Below are 20,265 nucleotides of genomic sequence, written 5' to 3' on the forward strand. Positions count from 1 at the left end.
CATACCAAGAGAATCAGTCATGTATCTATTTCACCCAGAAGCGTGTTGAGACGACGGCGGCAGCATGTTGCGCGGCGGGGTCGGCAGCACGTTGCGTAGCGGCGGAAGCAGGTTGCGGCATCGTCTGAGGCGTGTTGCAGCGGCGATGATAAGCGAACGAGAGATACAACAGAGGAAGAGGATGAGAGAATGGCAGTGATTGAAAGAGGAGGAAAAACCCTAGCAGACCAAATGCTTCTCTTCTCTGAATCTGAAATTAAAAGAAAAATGAAAAAAAGTGTAAAAAGCAAAAAATTAGAGGGATTAATATCTAATTATTAATTTTTCCAAAAAAAAAAAGATGGGGTATATTTTGTAATTATTTCATTGATGGTTAATCATACTCCTACATAAAAGTAGGAGTAAGGAATATGGCTAACTCGCTTCAAGTATTTACATATAAATTCGATTTAGCAAGCATCCAAGTAAATCGAATTAGACCAATTTGATTTGCTATAACAAGAGAGAAATTACATTATTTTTTAATTCTTTAGTAAATCTATTCAGCTTAATTCGATTTAAATCAGGTCAACTTGATTTATTGCAATTTGTTATATCCTATAAATACAACCAAAACATTTGCTCCTCTTAGAGTTGTATTCATAATGGATAGTGATGATAGTTTTATAGTTTTTGTGCACTGTAGAGGAACGATTAAGAAAAAAATGTGAGAGAAAATAAAATTTATTAATAAGGATTCAATAAGTGGCTTTATTAGACAATCGACAAGTTTTGTTGAGCTGCAAAGTACTATAATACAGAAACTGAGAGTCCATGGTATCAAATATGGTGAAATTTATTTTATAGGATTCTGATTTCTGTTATGAGAGTTTTGTGAAGTACGACTAATAGAGAATAATGAAGATTTGTAAGTTTTGTTTCACTGTCGTCGTCAGTTTTTCGAAATGAAAACCCATGAATTGTTGGCCAAGTTTAGAGATGTGGTCACCAGTTCAGGAGGATCTAATTGGAATCCTTAATCTGTAACACTGTCAGGAGCCTCTAGCTCCTGTTATTGCATCTACATCTGCGGCTACAGTTGCACCTGAAACAGTTTCGGTAGCATCTCCATCCTTTACAATTGATCTAAACTACATTCATAATAGAGAAATTAGTGACAATCGTTCTTTTGGTGAGATTGCAATTATGATGGCTACTTCAGCCCCTTGAGTTTTGGAATCAACAATATCTATCGTACTTTTCAAACATTAAATTTGGAGGCCATGGCACAATAGGAATTTCCAGATGTAGAATCCGAATTTGGGGGTAGACATTCACAAGATACATTAACTCCAATTGAGTTTTAAGTTAGTCAATAGTTTCAGAATAAAGAAGAAGCCGTGCTAAGTGTCCAAACTTATAGCATTCCGCATCCGTAGTGGGTTTGAAACAATCTTATCATATATGCTAAAAGGTGATCACAATCTTATCCTACAAAGTTAAAGCCCAATCATATCATATATGCAAAATTCAATCTTGGTGTCCCACCATATATAGAACTAAAATCTCTAAAATTCTACATTTAACTATAATTACTACCTATCTAAATTTAGCTATGATCAACAATTCTAAATCACTATTATCACCAACATTTCTATTTAACAATTCTAGTTAACGATTCTAAACTGCTACTCTAACTAACATTTATAATATAATAATATAATAATTCTAATTTATTAATGGTCGCTAACATTTCTAATCTAACATTAAGAAAATAAATTTTATGTACTCACCTCCTCATTGATGTTGCTAGCAATATAGGTAACTCCATCTACTCAATAGATACGATTCAGGTTGTCCTCCATGACCGCAGTTTTAAACTTTGTCACTTTGTCCTCTGGATCCTTATATAGGAAAATCAAGAATAAATAGAATAATGGCCGAATTATGTTGAGAAACCTTCTAAGTAAATTAAATTTGGGTGATTCGATTTACCATTCAACTTTCTTCTTTTATAAATTGAAATTGCGTGGTTTGATTTACTATGGAACAAACTTTTTCTCTCTACTACCCTAATAAATTAAATTGGTCTAATTCAATTTACTTGGATGCTTGCTAAATCGAGTTAGCCTAATTCGATTTATATAGAACTGTTTATAATAAGGATGCAACTAATTTTTGTTGAGGACATTTGTATAAATTTGATCTCTAATCTATTTAGAACAGGATCTGTTAAAGAATCTTGGTCCAAACATGATATCAATATTTTTTTATGTTCTTTGCAATTTTATAATTACGAAGGACATGAAGCAAAGATTCTAAAGGGTCGTCACCAGAGGTGTTTATGGGACGGGTCAGGTCAGGTTTAAGTAGAGCTAGATCCGGCCTCAAAAGGATAATGGGTCTGCTTTGACCTGATTCGAAGTGACCTAAAAAAAATCGGGTTAAATTAAGTCAATTCGATAAAATATTAGTATATACAAATTAGTAAATTTTATATATTAAAATAATTTTTATTTTAAAAAAATAAATTTAATAAATGTTATATCAACAAAAATAATACTGTATAATATAAAAAATATTAATTGAATTATAAAAATATAATATAACATTACTAATTAATTCAAATATAGATTTTTTTTATTGTATAAAGCAACTTCGAACTGAACGATTCCAAGCAAAATTCGAACTCAATCAGAAATAACACTGGATAAAAATAAAAGCTCAAACCTGACAAAATATGTCTCATCTAGACCGGATTTCGATCGAAACAGGTCTTAAACACCCTTAGTCGCCACAAACCGGGTAGGAGCCGTCCCATGGTCATGTGCCTTGGCACTCGCATAAAAAAAAAAATATTTCTTATTTAATTAAGTAATTAATTTTTTTTTTTTGACAAGTTTTAACCCAAATAAATACTTTACAGTTTTGTCATAAATAATAAGGAAACAGAATAATTTGATGCAACAAATTAAATCATTTGTGGTGAGTAAAGCAAACTGTAGGGATGGAATATGCTCGACTGTGCTGCGAATTATACGTGGGTTGAGGGAAACAGAGCACGTGAACCCGCACTTCCTGCTCGGCGCCTCAGCCACTTACATTGGCCAGCGCGTGTTGCATATTCTCCATGAAAGAGCGTGTGCTGCCACACTGTGATTAACAGACTCAAGAGTAGCGTAGAAATAACTCCATTTTCAGTTTCTCTCTCTTCAAAATTGAGAGTCTCAGTGGATTAACCGATTAGGATTTAGGAGAGAGAGAAAATAAAAAAAATTCCCTCACTTCTCTCTCCGTTCCCCAATTCCCCTCTTTCTATCGGTTTCTTCGCCTTTGCTTTCGATCCTTGCTTTCTTGGAGAACCCTATTCCCTTCTCTCTCATTATTTCTCTCTCTTAAACTCCCTTCAAATTCGCTTCCTTTTCATCCATTTCTACTTACCCCAATTTCTTCTTAGCCGCCTGGTACGAACCTCCCTCCCTTCCTGCTCCCTCTCTTCTTTTCACTTTTGCATCTCAATCTTCTCTCTGGTTTTTAAGCATTTTTTTTTTCAATTTTCCATTCGTATATCTAACATTCTTAATTTTTGCGAATCTATTTCCTTCGCTGGTAACCGACGAAGCAAATTACCCAGTTGGCCTTTATTTCGTTGCCCCAACTTAAATTTTCGCTTTTTCTCCCATTTCCTTTGGTTTCCTCCTCCTCCATACAAATGGGCATTCCCCTTTTTGATTTTTTTTAGGTTAAATTGTTTTTTTTTTTTAATTTAAAAACTATTGTTATCAGCGTTTAAGATTGGATCTAAGACGGATGGATGAATTGATAAACATGTGCTTGTTAGTTAACCGCCATGTTCTGTTTAATATTATATTAATTAATCTTTCTTAGTTGTCTTTGCTTGCTCTCCTTGCCTTTGCATCTTGCCACCTTGTTTCCTTTTACTCAATTATACGAACATCTCACTTTGTTTGTTCTCGTTGTTGCTGTTCCATTTGTATATAAACAGATGCACTTTGGTCTCTCAAACTAATCGGTGGGATTCATTTACCTCAATTGCGAGCTGGTAAGTTTACTCTCCTCCTCTTTATGGTCTGAGTTGGCAAAATGTGGCTATTTCCAGCAGTTGTCTTTGGTTTGCTTCTTCAAGTGTTTGAATTGAATGCTTACTTCACTGTTGCAACAATCTATTCTTTATTTTTAGTATTTATCTTGCATTTAGCTTGATTTTGGAAATTAAGATAGTAATCTTGTTTCCTTAAGTGCTCTTACAAATACTAGAAATGAGATCTTTTCGTGAAAGTTTTTTTTACCTTGTTGCGTTGGTTTGTTTCTCTTTCAGTTTATGTATCATGGTCTATTCCATTACATGAGCTTGTCAAATGTTCTTTATTTTTGTAGTAAGGGAAGTTTTGTCAACATGGATTTTGTGATTTGATAATGTCACTTGATTATTATTCAAGAGCTTACTATCCAATTGTGTTAACTATGTGCTACACAAGTCATATTTTAGACAGCCATCACAATGATAAAGATAGTGCTTTTAGAGTTTTAGTTATCGTGGCAGTCATATAATGTGGCACCATGCACCCACATGGCACGTGGATGAATCTCTCTCAGCTGACCTGTGCTACCTAAAGTTAGGCTAAGAATACTGCCAAAGTAGGGAACTAACCTAGGGTCTATGTTAGTGGGATTAGAAAAATGCATTCTTCCATGCTTCTTCTTAGAGGATACCTCATCTGCTATATCTATATTCTCTTCCCTGTCGAGTGGGTCCTTTTATCCAAAGTAATTGATAGATTGTTCTACTTCTATAGAAACAAATATTGTTAATTTATAGGTTCATGTTGTATTTTGCCATGGCTAAAAAAACTCTTTTGATGTAGTTTCACATTTGAGTTAAGCCCTTTCTTGTTGATTTTTTAGTAAATTGAACTGTAGTCATTGGAGGTTCATGTATTGTCTACCTTTTAGGCACAATTGAGGGAAGGTGCTTGGTGTGGTTTTATCCTTAGAATTTGTTAGAGCATAAAACCTCTTATAGATCAGACAACTTGTGTTCAATCCGTATCTTCCTTGCATATATCTACCACCATTTGTTGAGGGCTGATATGCTACTTAATGGTTCTGATGTTGGCAGGCAAAGATGCTTATGTTTTGTGATCCCAGGACAGAATGTCCCCCCCCCCCCCCCCTCTTCTTGTGTTTGTAATGATGTGTTAACTAAAAAATGTTGCTCCGGTGTACTATTTTCTTTTGCAGTATTCTTGGTATAAATCTTAGACCATGGATCAGTGAAGTCCAGCTCAATTTTTATATTAAGGAATTGGATCTGCAATGAAATTAATACTTTTTATATTATGGAATTGGATCTACAATTGAAGCTGACAGTTGTCTTCTGCAATGAACATATCTTGTACTCTCGTGCCACATTTGAATATAATTTATTCTTCTGTCCAAACCCTCCCCATATTTGTAGGATGTATCGATAAGTGATAAGTACATATTTGTAGAATGTGTCGATAAGTGATGTGTCTGGTTCATTCTTGTTTTGCTTTTATGGTGGAATCTTGATTTCTGTCTCTTAATCTGGGTTTTGTTGAGGATATATTTTACATAAGCTGCTATAAAAACCTGTAGTATCTCGCCACATTCAACAATTGTGGAACTTTTAATATTTGGTCGACATGTTGGAATGCTTGTGTAATCTAGATAATTTTCATTCTTTAATAATCCATAACACTCTAGTAACTGATTCCTTTCGCAGTTTGGGTGAATAACATAGTATGTTATGTTAGCGAACTTTTTTTTATATATTGGATTATGAGTGGTGAATTCTTCAAAGATGACCTAAACTATGTGTTATACGTTGTTGTGTGCTTTTACAAAACGTCAATAACGTTTTGTTTTTCATAATTAAAATAATATTTTTTTACAAAAGTCTTTTGATAATTAAAAAAATATATTTTTTTATTTTGTACTATCATAGCAGTGTAAAACACCAAAATTATTAAATATTCTCGTGTTCCACACTGAAATTATCCATATGTAAAAATTTTAGCTGTACGTTAGCCTATCTAATTTTTGTATCCCTAAAATAATTGATATCCTTTTAACTTTTGCAGTTCGAATTTCAGGTTCTGTTGTTATTTTGGAAATGGCAAAAGGAAGCAAGGGACGCCAAAGGATTGCTTCTCGTCAGTACAGACTTACTCCATACCCATTGGTCTCTTGCAAAAGGGATATTTGTGAGGAGATGTGCCAGAAGAAATGCTCAAAAGTCTTGGATAAGAAAGAGCTTGAAGATGTGACTTGTTCTGTGTGCATGGAGTATCCACATAATGCTGTTCTTCTCCTTTGTTCCTCTCATGACAAGGGTTGCCGTGCCTACATGTGTGGAACTAGCTTTCGTCATTCCAACTGCCTTGATCAATACAAGAAAGCTTACACAAAAGTTCTCTCATCAGAGAATGGACAGCAGCTGGGGCAAGGCTCCATTAATACTCCCGTTGTGATACAGGATTCTAACTCTCCTCTCGAAACAAGTGAAGTCACAGAACTTGCTTGCCCACTATGCAGGGGCCAGGTTAAAGGTTGGACTGTTGTGGAACCTGTGCGTGACTACTTTAATGGAAAGAAAAGAAACTGCATGCAGGATGACTGCTCGTTTCTTGGGACCTATAAAGAGTTGCGGAAGCATGTGCGGGCAGAACATCCCTTGGCACGACCACGTGCAGTGGATCCTGCTCATGAACGGAAATGGAGATGGCTTGAGTGGGAGCGTGAACGGGAAGATGTTATCAGCACAGTGACATCAACCATGCCTGGGGCAGTGGTTTTTGGAGATTATGTTATAGAAGGACGGCAGAATGGACTCGATTCAGATGAGGAGGAGGGTGGTTTTAATCCGGAAAGAAATGGAAGATTCCAAATGGGTATAGAGGCAATGAATTTCTTCCTCCTGTTGCATGCTGTTCGGCAAGGGAATGACCTTAACAACCTTAGTAGACGATTTAGGTCTGAGCTTTCCCCCAATCATGTAGCAGGTCAGGATAGGGCCATTGAGCTAGATTTATCGGATGAAGAGAATGATAATGGCACGTACAATGAAGACAACGATGATGGTGTATCTCTGGTTAGCCGGCTCCAACGCCATGGTGGTGGAAGAGTTCTATTGAGTCGCTCAGGTAGAAGGCGAAGACGGAGAGATGCACAAGCAAGGATTGGGGATAGTTGAAGATTGTCCTAGTAGCAGGGAGGTTGGAAAAGGAGAGTTTGGTAGGTATATATTTAGAGCAGAAATTTAGCAATTAGCACCATGGAAGTGGTGAGTTAATAACATTTGAAGGGTTTCTTTCCCTGAAACAAGAAAATCAGAAGATGGGCATTATTATTTTGCTTTTTCGTTGTAATTCCTTTCACATGTACATTCCTACCTTCCTCCTATCGCTTTTGCACATTCTCAATTTCACTTGTGTAATCATTCGATTTTATAAAATCTTTTGACGAGTTGATTGTCATGTGAAGGATCCTATACATGTTTGAACATGTGCTAACTCATCACTTGAACTACTATCTATAGAACATAGGAATTCTGAATCGTTCCCAGCAAGGAAATCAATTATTATGTCTGGTTTTATCAAAAACATGTCAGAAGAATACTAACTCTGCATGCGATGGCCGTGTCTTAGACAATAGACATGATTGACAAATCTCCGGAATTAGCGTTGGCTGCGTGCTATCGCCTCCTTTTTGCTTGGAGATCTATAGACTTATTTCAGCCATTTTAAAAACACATTTCTTTTTATAAAGCACAAGAGTTCGTAAATGTATTATAATTATTGAAAAATTTTTAAGTGTACCGATACACTCGTATTTCAGTAATTTTTAACTATTGATCTTAATTATAAAAAAATATAATATATAACACTAGTGTATCTCAGTAATTTTTAACTATTGATCTTAATTATAAAAAAATATAATATATAACACTGATGTACTGGTATACTTGAAAGTTTTCCATGGTTAGTATTAGTGTTATAAAAATTTAACTTTAAGATTAAATTTATTTTATACAGAATTTTGAAAAATGGAATTTGTATTATTTTTTATGTATATTTTTTTTATAATTATTTTATCAGAATTTATTGTTTTTGGTCATCATTTTTAGCTACTAACCCTTTTTTTTTTCATAATTCAATAAACTCTGTTGACCCTCTAACATTTCTCATAAAGATATATAAAAAAGATGTAAAAAAATATATTTATAATATTTTTCTAAAATCTTCATATATGTTTCTTTTAACTATATTTTTGGTTTGTTGCAAAAGTTCATTTTTTTGTTAGTTAATACTTAATACTCAATTTAGTCTTTGAAACTTGAAGTCGAATTTAATTTGATTCTTAAAATTTCAATGGACTCAAATTGAATCCTGAAATTTACTATTGTAATTCACATTAGCCTTTGAGTCAATCTATATTAATGACGTGTTGATTTTATACATTAACTTGTGATTTAGATTTCTCGCCCAATTTCCATGTATCGAGCCAAGAACCGCAAAATTTTTAAATTGAACTTGTCATTGTCATCTTCACGAGGATATTGAAGAGCCAATTAAGTTTTTAGGAGGTCTAATACGTCTCAGTCGTATGAATCTAGGTGAAGAGTCAAAGTCTTAGCAAGTTAACGTGCAAAATCAACATGCCGGTCACAGAAATCAGCTCAAAAACTAACATGAATTACTATTATAAATTTTGGGAGTCAAATTGAGTCCATTATAATTTTAGGGGTCAATTTAAATCCAACCTCCAATTTGTTAATTTTTGTTGATAACATTTTTGTGAATTTTAAAGTATTTCTAATATTTTAATTTGAACCTTTTTTTAAACATTTAAAATAATTAAATTTCAATTACATCCTTACTTGATTTTAAGTTAGAAAATATTTTTTTTCCAGTTTTGCCGCTATTTTCATCAAATTATCAAAGTCATAACATTCTTTCATCTCTCCACTAACACCACCACTTACTGTCCCCGCCACCCTTTTACCACCATCGCAACCGTGTCTGCCTCTTCCCACCTCCAATCCACTCTCTCTCGGTGGGTTGGGTTTGGAGGATCCTTGATGATCGAGTTAGGGGTGTCATGGTGGAGGGAACTTAGACGCAATAGAGGAACCTTGAATAAATTCCTATAATAATTCATGAGATTCACGCAATTACCTAAAATGGTCTTTGATATCCAAATTTTCCTGTAGTGGTCATAGAACATTAGACACTATAATAGTCTATGTGTTATTTTCGGTGTTGAGTCAGCTTTTAGAGTGTTGATGTAGCCATTTATTTTTACTTTGGACAGTTTTAATGACTAAGTGACGTGGATTCATTTCAATTTGGACCCAATTTAGTTTCTCACCCAATTTATAACTCTAATCTCATTGTGTAGAGTGCTTCTCCTGTGTTCATCTTCATCATCTCTTTTTTTTTTTCTTCATCATATCGACTTGTCCCATAAATTTATAAAGCTATCAAAATAGAAATATTTATACATATCTATACACAAGATAAATATTTTTTGAAAAGAGGAATGTTAGGGGCCAGTAACTTTTGTGATTTGTAGTCATCAAATAGCTATCAATGATGGTTTTAATGGTGTGAAATTGGTGTGAGATTTTATCCAATAGCTCACTTTTCTTTGCTGGTTACATACTGGCCAGAATTTAACAAAGTTGCTGGCCCCTAGACTTTTCCTTTTGGAAATATCCAACTTACTTAAATTTGTCTATCCAAATAAAAATAGAATAACATTTTTTGTAACATATAAAGAAAAGATAAAGATTTATTTAAAAGCCAATCTAAAAGAAGGAAAATTTTTGTTTTGTTCAAGTTTGTGACCTGTAACGAATAAGAAAATGAATTTATAGAGTTCAGGCCCCTTGTTGGAGACGTTGCAACCAAGGAATAATCCATTCTTAAAAGTTTTTGTCGACCATACCAAATATATAGGTTTCTACCATATTTTACTACATATTGATAATGGCAAGACATGACGAATTAATTTTGTGCAGAATATAATGTCGGACTCAATGATATAGTCGTCATCTAAAGTAATGAGTTGGACAAGATAATTGATCTAGTTTCTCGTAGTAGCGTCCGAAAAAATTTGCTAGCACACTTGAAGAGTAATTAAAGAAAATACAATTAGTTGGCTTTAGAGAATCATCAAAACTATCAAAATCAAGAAAAAAAAAAAGAGATGGAGAAGATGATGAAGAAAAACACAGGAGAAGCACACTGCACAATGAGATTAGGGTTATAAATTGGGAGAGGGATCAGAAATTGAATCTAAATTGAAATGAATTTACGTCAGGCGTAGTTATTAGATCTGTCCAACGTAATTAAAAATAACCACACCAGAAATAACACAAGAATTATTATAGTTCTCGGAGTTATATCTAAGGGACCATTATAAAAAAAATTTCGATCTCAAAGACTAATTCAGATAATTGTATAAATTTCAGAAGATAAAATTGTGCTAAAAAAATCTCTGAATCTGATGGCCTCATTTCAAATTGGTCATAAAAAAATTGTGCAGCCATTGGTTTTTTCTTCGTACTATTTTTGTGTGTCTGTTTTCTCGTATTACATCAAAGACATTCAATCCCTTTAATTTTTTATTGAATAATATTACATGACGAATGAATATTTAGTGCTATTTTGTATATAAAAAATATATAATTTTTATTTATATTTATTAAAATTTTACATAAATTAATTAATACAATTTGTATTTATATTTTTTAGAATTTATATTTTATACTCATAAATTAATAAAATTTATTTATTAAAAATAATTTAATATTTATCTTGGTCAAACAATAATAAAAATAATAAAAGTTGATGTCCCGAGTGGTTAATTTTTTTGGATATTGGATAAAAATTGGTGTAATCCTTTAATATTGGAAGTTATGGTGTTTTACAAAATTTTGGGGGCTATAGAATTCGCAGAGTGCGAATTGCCAAATCAATTTATTTTTAATTTATAAAGACAATACACAGACTGCGTATTGTATTATTTTAATATTAAATTACAATACGCAGTCTGCGTATTGTAAATACACAGTTTGCGTATTGTCAGTACAATACGTGTTCTGCGTATTGTGTTTACCCATAACAACGCCCCCATAACACTGTAAAATTCTATTTTTTGTAACATTAACGTAAAACTCATTTCCCTCTTCCATATTAAAATAAAAAATCCTTCCCGAGTATCTCTTTTTTTTATTAATTATTTTGGTTTTTTGTCAGAAGTTTTTAAATTTTTTTTAGTATTTTAAAAAGGATACTTTTTATATAAGCCCATTTAAAAGGAGCCTTTACCAATAATTATATGATTGGACGTTTAATCATATGGTACAGAAACAATTGTAGCTAGGCATGTCTTTCTTGAAACCCAATAAGAATTAGGTAACTAGATTTGAACAAAGTCTTGTTAGCACTACTGGAGTCAACCTAACGATTTCCATTTTTCTTTTTTTCTGTTAAGAGGTTTAGCCTGTGTGAGTTGTGTAGCGTGTGTGAGTTTGAGTCTATCTATAAAAAAACTATTTCCAAATGTATATAAAGAATAGGTCCGTTTTGGCCTGTCTAAAATGGGTTAAACAAAAATTATGAAAAAGCTTGTTTTGGATTGCGGTATAATACTATAATGTCACTAGCTTTAACCTATCCCGAGTGTACACCAGTCCAAAGCACACAAATATAATATAGGCTACTTGTTTTTCTTTTTTTATAATTTTATTAAAATTTTAACTATTTTTTAAAATATTATTTTTTTAAATATTCATTTTTGTATTTAATATATAATAACATAAAATATTTTAAAAATAAGAGTAATAATATGCAACTATGCGTACACGTCTTTTTATAAACCAAATCTAATTAAATTGACCTAACATTAATAAAAATTATTTTCATCATTCTTACTCATCCACTTATCTAAACTTTATTAATAAATTTAGTTAGACTTGATTCACACAAAATTTGTGTGTAGCATTTTTCTAAAAATAAATATTATAGAATTATTATATTCTTTTTAAACTAATCACTAGTAAGGGTTTAATTATAAATTTTTACAAACTTTTTTATAAAATGTAAATTTGAGCCGTGGTTATATTGAGTGGTCATATTTTTCTTCATGCAAGGGAAGGGGATAGGAGATTTGAATAATTGAATCTATTTCATCTCAATAATTATGTATCATCGTTCTTGTCACGATTAGACCCCAAATGATCAAGACCTTTTTTGGACTGCATGGAAAACCCACCCTTTTCATACGGTGACAGAGAAGACCATAGAGTTTGAAACTTGGAAACTATTGCGGCGCCGAATCCCCGGTACAAATCCAAGCCCATCTTCCTTGTTCCTTCCTCACTCCTCATTCCTCATTGTTTCCAACCATAACCAGCATGTCACCCTCTTCTATACTCTAAACTAATCTAGATTATTTCTTAAAACAAGGAGCATTACTATTATAATTTCGTTAGCCTTAAAACTACTCCTAATTCAGCATTACTTGATTTTGTCCAAATTTCTAAATGGTACTCAATTTTCTTTACTAAAAAGAGGTATGTAGTAGGGCAGAGCAAGTTCCCCCACTTTTGTTTCTTTCCTCCACTTATTATTATTATTATTATTGTTTAAAATCATTGAGGAAGAAGGATGAATAAAAAAAAGAAGGGTAATGGTGATGAATGATATTGAGATGACGTTTGTTGAAGTGATATTCAAACAGCTATCACTTGCTCCCCCTAATGCATGGACCCCTCTTTTGTCTCCCTACACCTATACCTACAAAACTTGCCTACCCTACTACTACCCTCATAATCCTCAGCCTCAAATTCCACTCTTGTAAATCTTTGCCAAATTTCTTCTATAAACTCACCATGCCCTTCTCTTTCTCTATATACGGCTATACATTATTACTTGTCATCAATTCTGTTCTGTCTTGCACTACTATATAGTTAGATTGAGTGAAGCGCTGGTTAACAAGACCAAGAAATTTCAACCAACTTCATCTTTAATTTGATGGATCCATCCCCCCATGTCATGATCCAAATCACACCAAACTCCTAACTCTACTTCAAAATCACCGACTTCCAATCCAGCTACCTATAGCTTTAGACAAATCCCAACCAAACCCACCTGAACAACAGTACTCAACAGCAAAATATCTTGTACATATTTATGTTCCAAAGTCCCAACCCAATTTATTATAACAAACACAAATAGTATCATCAAACACATAATAACATGTCTGCCGCAGTGGCCGCAGCAGCCGCTTCCGCCGCAATCTCCGGCTACCACAGCTCCTCTGGCGCCGACACCAGGAACCACCACCCGTTTACGCAACCAGAACACGGGCAACAAGTCTCCGTCCCTCTTAGCAGGTACGAGTCTCAAAAGAGGCGTGACTGGAACACGTTTGGGCAGTACCTGAAGAACCACCGTCCACCGTTAACACTGTCCCGGTGCAGCGGCGCGCACGTGCTGGAATTCCTGCGGTACTTGGACCAGTTTGGGAAGACGAAGGTGCACAGCGACACGTGTGCGTACTTTGGGAACTCTCAGCCTCCGGGGCCATGCCCGTGTCCGTTGAAGCAAGCTTGGGGAAGCCTTGATGCACTGATTGGGCGGCTGCGTGCGGCGTTTGAAGAAAACGGAGGAAACCCTGAGATGAACCCTTTCGGTGCACGCGCCGTCAGGCTTTACCTCCGTGAAGTTCGGGATGTGCAAGCCAAGGCTAGAGGTATTGCTTATGAGAAGAAGAAACGCAGAAAGAATAGTAATCATAGCCAGAATCAGAATCAGAATCAGAATGGGTCGATGATGATGATGATGGAAGATAACAACAACAATACTAATAATAACCATGGTCATTATGTTCATGATGATGTGAGTTCTAGTGGGGTGCATCATTCATCAGGGTATAATATTAATGGTGGTGGTGGAGTTTTTCATCACTTGTCAAGTTCGGATGGGACAGCTCCTCCTCTTTCATATTTCTTATCCTAGTTCATTAGTTTTAGTGTACTGTGTGAATTTGAACTTTGAATGTTTGATTATTAATGGAGAGATTCATGACTCAACAAAAACATATTGTAATAATCCATGGTGATATGTATCATTTGTGATGTCCTCGTCTACAAGAATTTATCAAATATAACTATTGTGCATGTGTTCATCGAGTGAGCTTGTGATTATTTTGGATGATGAGATATTATGCTATATGAACATGCAACTTTAATATTCATTTATAAATTAATAGTAGGAAAGTAGTAGTTTTTCTAAATTAAGTATTTTCTTTATCATTTTTAACACATCTCAAGTATATCTTCATGAGGAAGGAGGCAAATTAAAGTGATGAATGATTTCGGTTGCATTATTCATCAGGTTATGCTATTGCGAAAGTAATGCGTAGGGCTCATCAAAAGTCATAGGTGCACTAAATGTGGTCATTATTATCAGTCAATTGTCAAATTAACAGTGAATTTTTCGTTCTTTAGACTTGATCTATACGGTAAGGATTTATTCCAGCGACACATATCTAATATCCCATGTTTAGATGCATTCATATAAAATGGATAGGATTTATAAACAAATATATGTGAAACATATTTTATTGGATGTGGTTAAATACAAATTATCCTAGTACAAATAAATAAATGCTTTAAATGGCAATACTTTAATACACAATATTTTAAATGACAATAAAGTTCTTTATTTTTAAATAATTAAATATAAAACATATAAATATAAAAATATGAGTATTTTTTATTCAATAAAATTAATTATTATACAAAAAATATTTATAATATTAAAAATATTAAAATGAAATTTTAAATTTTAACATAAAAATATAAAATAATTAAAATTTTATTTTATATTACTTGACAAATAATTAAATTATTATATTCAAAATTTATTAACTAACTAATTTTGTTAAAGATATTATTATATAAAATAACTTTTCATAAAAATATTTCGAAAATATAATTTATTTAAAATATTATATATAATACATGAAAACATTAACCTTTTTCATTTTTTTTAATTTTTTTTAGAAAAACAAAATAAATAATATAATTCTAAATACATGCCTATCACATTATATATTTACTTATATTAGTAAGACCTAAACTAATCAAATTTATATAATTAAAAATGTAAAATATATAAATACAAAAAATAAATATTTTTTATTTATTAAAATTAATTATTATGCAAATTTTTTATAATATTAAAATAATATTTTAAACTCCAACATAAAAATATAAAATTAATTATATTTTATTTTATATTACTTAATAAATAATTAGATTATTATATTCAATATTTATTAACTAACTACTTTTGTTAAAAGTTATTATATAATATAATTTTGTTATCAAATATTAATCAAAATATAGTTTATTTAAAATATTATATATAATACATAAAAATATTTTCTTTTATTTAAAAAAAACTGAATAAATAATATATATCAACTACATATATGTATCATATGTATATATAATAGTGACCGATATAGGATTGATATATATTCTTTTATTCTTTAAACTCTCTAATATATATGCCATCTTATAGTTCTCTCCTCTAGTCTTTCTTATTCATATTTATTTTGTGGTAATATTAAGTAGATAATAATTTAAAATTATTTTTTAAATTTAACATTTATAGTTTTATATATATAATATTTAAAATTATATATTTATAATAAGATCATTTTTTATTTTTATTATTTTCAAGTATTTTTTATTATTTTAGTTAAATTTTTTATTCTCTAACTTGATCAGGTTTATATATATATATATATATATGAGAAATTAGTGTATAAATGTCATAATATTTCTAAAATAATTTTATTTTTTTGTATTTATATATTTTATATTTTTAATTACCTAAGTTTAATTAGTTTAGGTCTTACTAATATAAATAAATATATAATATGATAGACATATTTTTATAATTATATTATTTATTCTGTTTTTTTAAAAAATTGAAAAAAATAAAAAGGTTAACATTTTTATATATTATATATAATATTTTAAATAAATTATATTTTTAAAATATTTTGATGAAAAATTATATTATATAATAATATCTTTAATAAAATTAGTTAGTTAATAATTTTTGAATATAATAATTTAATTATTTGTCAAGTAATATAAAATAAAATTTTAATTATTTTATATTTTTATGTTACAGTTTAAAATTTTATTTTAATATAATTTTTTAATATCATAAAAATTTCTTATATAATAATTAATTTTATTGAATAAATAATACTTATATTTTTGTATTTATATGTTTTATATTTAATTATTTAAGAATAAAAGATTTTGTTGCCATTTAAAGTATTGTGTATTAAAATATTTTCATTTAAAATATTTATTTATGTACTAGGAATCTAGGATATTCTGTATATATTAGAGTCTATCAATGTCTTTCTTTCATATTAGCCTTTGATTTTCATCTAATAAAATATAATGGTCTATATAAATGTGGCGCATCCAATAAGCACATAATTGTTGTGCTTATTTTAGACATACTGGTCATTTATATTCACGTGTTTCGTGTCGTCATTTTTGCACGTTCTTCTTTTTCTTTTTCTTCTTCTTCGTTATCGTCGTTATCAACACCGCATCTTCCTCCTCCTCCTCTTCCTCTTTCTTTTTTCATTGGAATTTCTTCTCCTCCTTTTATTGTTTTGAATCCAATCAAGTGGCTGAGGTGTGGTTCAATTCAGAAGAAAAAAAATGTAGCATTAGAGGAAATATTTTTCTATATTTGCAACAAATTTAGGTGTAACACGAAAATATTTGGGTGTATTTTTAAGAATTTTGGGTGTATTTTTATTCTAATAAATTATGCATAATTCAAAACTCTTCCTCTTCCTCCTCATCTTCTACTACTTCTTTTTTTTTTATCATCATCACCATCTTTTTTTCTTATTCATCTTTTTTTTTGTTTTATCTTCTCAAGTTTCTTCTTGTTTTACTCTCTTAACAAGAATAAAAACAAAAATTAAATAAAGAAGAAGAAAGACATAATGCTGCAAAATTACTTGGAAGAGGATGAACTTACATTCATTTAATTAAAAAAAAAAAGAAAAAAAAGAAGAAGAAGAAAATGCAGCATTAGAAGAAACATTTTTTTGTATTTGTAGTAGGGGTGTTCGCGGTGCGATTTTGATCGATTTTGAGTAAAAAACTCATCCGATCCGAATACTAATTTTACTTGCGGTGCGGTTTGAATTTGATGCTTTAAAAAAAAAAAACTGATCCGATCCGATCCGATCCAATTTCAAGCAGTTTGGATTGGATTGGATTTGCAATTTTATAAATTAAAAAATTAAATACATATAACAAGTCTCAACATCAAATTTTAAATAATCAACAATGACATAACAAGTCTCAACAATATCTTAAAAAGCCAACAATAACATAACAATAGAAATAAAATTATAGGTTAATTAAAATAAATAAATAAATAACATTTTGAATATAAAATATTTATTAAATAATAATAATATATGAATAATATAAAAATATATAAAAAATTGAACATGTTATAAGTATAATTGTAAATATAATAATAAAATAATAATATTATAGCACATTGTGCAGTTTGGATTGGATTGGATTGGTTATGAAAATTAGATTCGAAATCCGATCCGATCCAACGGTTTGCAAAAAATATAATCCAATCAAATCCGAATTAGTGCGGTTTTAATCGATTTTCGGTTTGGATTGGATTGAATGAACGGTTTAATTTGGATCGGTTTAGATTTGAACACTTCTAATTTGCAGCAAATTTGGGTGTAACACGAAGATATTTGGGTGTATTTTTATTTTGATAAGTTCTACATAATTCAAAACTCTTCCTCTTCCTCCTTATCTTCTATTGTTTCTTATTCTTCATCTTATTTCGTTTTCTTATAATTTTTTTGGGAGAAAAAATTAAATAAATAAGAAAAAAATATATAATGTTGCAAAATCAATAGAAAGAGGAGGAGAAAAAAAATGCAGCAACACTAACAACAATAAAAAGAACCACGATGAAGATGAAAACGCGAAGAAGAAGAAAGAATACGAAAAAAATGAGGAGGAAAGCAAAGAAAAAGGAGAAGAAGAAGAAAGAGAAGGGACATGTCGGCCAGGTCTTTCCTTGTTGTTTTGAAAGAAGAACGTAGAATACAAACGTTGAAGAAGAACCATTTCTCATTTTACGCTATTCAAATGCGTAATTACACGCTCTTTAAATTAAGAGTTATTTTTGTTGAATTTGGGCTGACTTATATAAACTTATATGCCAAAAAGACTTATATACTAAATGTGGATCCAGTTATTTTACTATAGTTTTCAAATTGTTTAAAATTTACAGTTATCTCCAAATTAGTTAAATAAAAATTATAGGTGCACACGAAAAATTTATCATACTAGGTGTATACAAAAATTAGCAACTAATATAAAATAAATATTAAAATACAAAATACACATAAAAAATGAATTAAATTATATATATATATATATATATATAATAGATTATTTTAGTAGGTGATTTTGAAGTATAAATAATATTTTTAAAAATTTATATATGAGTTTTGTTAGGTAGACAATAACTTTTGTAAATAATGTGAACAATGGATTCTAGAATTGACCTAATAAAATAAAAAAATACTTCACCCCAAATTATCTTCTAAACCTTAATATTAGGATAACCATATGCACGCCTAGTGAATTGAACATTCAGTTGTTAATTGTGCATGAGTAAATCAAATCAAAAAAAATAATTATTCAATTAAAAATATTGAATATAATCATTTACATACCTATTGAATTGAACATTCGACGTATATATTATTCACATTATTTAGTATTTTCATTTTCTGCCTATACTTTTTCTTTATACGAGTATATTAGAAGAGGAGCACTTTTCTAAAAATATTAATGGGCTTATTAGTATCTTGAAATGATGAATACACACGTGATGGTTTTGTAGCCAGTTAAAATGCGACAAATAAAGAACGATGGGAAAGTCTTAAAATTCCCCCATTTTGTTATGTTCATGGATGGATAGCATTTAGCAATCAAGAAGAACAAGAGGCAAGTTTAATTTGTAGTATGTGTGGTGTTAGAGAATCGGTCCCATTCCCATTTGTGTTGAAATTGGTGGGAGAGAGAGAGATATCTGATTAATAGACTACTCCTGTGTCTGTCCCTTTAGTTTATGCTATTTATGCGCAGCAGAATCTAATCAAAACTTGAATTGAATGACCCCCACTAACAACTTAAAAAGATTCCGCTGCATCATGGAAAAGCTGGTGTGAAGTTCCTAGGGCAACATGTGTTACTGTTGTATGAAGTGATATATATTAACTGCAACTCTCTCGTAAGATTACGCAAGAGCCTATTTAAAGCCACTTCTAATGACTATTTAGTTTAAGAAAAGCTACTCCCTCCTTAAATATTATCTAACATACAAAATAGATCATCTTCAGTTTTGTAACTAGCGGATCTTGATCCGACCAAGAGTGACTTGACCCATTGCTCAACGTTAGCCAGTAAAACATCCACTTGATAAAATATAAAGTGCATGATTAGAGGATAAAGTAAGCATACTACAAATATTTGATATCCTTTTGTAGGATACGCTCTTGTTGAGAAGCGAATATTGGTTGTTGCCAAGCCTATGTTAATGAATAATGAATCTATTAACAGTAGACGAATTAAAGCACTTTTCAACCTTTATACTTATCATTGTTAACTACTGCAACCAATGTTTCTGAAAGTGATAAAGTTAACATTTCCAACTGAAACACCACAACTTAAGAAGACAAGTTAATTTCAATTTCTTATTAAATGCTTCAACAATTTAAACCCTCTCTATAATAAATAGTAATTCTTCCATTTAACAAACACGACTGATAGTTTACCACCACCATTTCTCTCTTTATCTCTCACTTACAGAGGAGAAACCGAGGAGAGAAAGGGGGGAGAGAGGGGGGGGGTGTAAGGAAGTCTCTAATCATCATCATCATCATCATCATCAATAGTCACTTATTTTTTATAAAACCACTCTACACATCATTTTTTTTATTGTATGTTTGCATGAATTTATAAAAAAAATGACATTATCAAAATAGGAGGATAATATTATTTTCCTAGTAATAATATGATTAAAAAAAACTCATGCATCCGTTCACTATATGGTTCATCGGCAAATT

At 31.0% G+C, this 20,265-nt stretch overlaps 2 protein-coding genes across 3 annotated transcripts; both read left to right on the top strand.

Annotated features, from left to right (window-relative positions):
• The first annotated feature begins 2,961 nt into the window (after positions 1-2,961).
• Positions 2,962-7,499, top strand: LOC107631579 (uncharacterized). Of its 2 annotated transcripts, none has more exons than XM_016335068.3 (3): positions 2,962-3,443; positions 3,986-4,042; positions 6,117-7,499. In XM_016335068.3, exon 3 carries the CDS (start codon positions 6,137-6,139, stop codon positions 7,214-7,216), a length of 1,080 nt encoding a protein of 359 aa, XP_016190554.1. In that variant the 5' UTR covers positions 2,962-3,443; positions 3,986-4,042; positions 6,117-6,136; the 3' UTR covers positions 7,217-7,499. The 2 variants fall into 2 exon arrangements, with proteins under 2 accessions (XP_016190554.1, XP_016190555.1); XM_016335069.3 differs by having other exon boundaries at positions 3,194-3,443; positions 6,105-7,499.
• A 5,359-nt stretch (positions 7,500-12,858) lies between these two features.
• On the top strand, positions 12,859-14,220 carry LOC107631578 (protein G1-like1). Its single transcript, XM_016335067.3, has one exon. The coding sequence runs from the start codon at positions 13,290-13,292 to the stop codon at positions 14,049-14,051; it is 762 nt and encodes a 253-aa protein (XP_016190553.1). The 5' UTR covers positions 12,859-13,289; the 3' UTR covers positions 14,052-14,220.
• Positions 14,221-20,265: the final 6,045 nt, after the last annotated feature.

The sequence above is a fragment of the Arachis ipaensis genome, chromosome B3 (genome assembly GCF_059453495.1).
Source record: "Arachis ipaensis isolate K30076 ecotype BB chromosome B3, ASM5945349v1, whole genome shotgun sequence".
In the NCBI taxonomy this organism is placed as follows: Eukaryota; Viridiplantae; Streptophyta; class Magnoliopsida; order Fabales; family Fabaceae; genus Arachis; species Arachis ipaensis.

Coding starts and splice junctions, on each gene's coding strand:
- LOC107631579 (XM_016335068.3), top strand. CDS start 6,137: ATGGCAAAAGGAAGCAAGGGACGCCAAAGGATTGCTTCTCGTCAGTAC.
- LOC107631578 (XM_016335067.3), top strand. CDS start 13,290: ATGTCTGCCGCAGTGGCCGCAGCAGCCGCTTCCGCCGCAATCTCCGGC.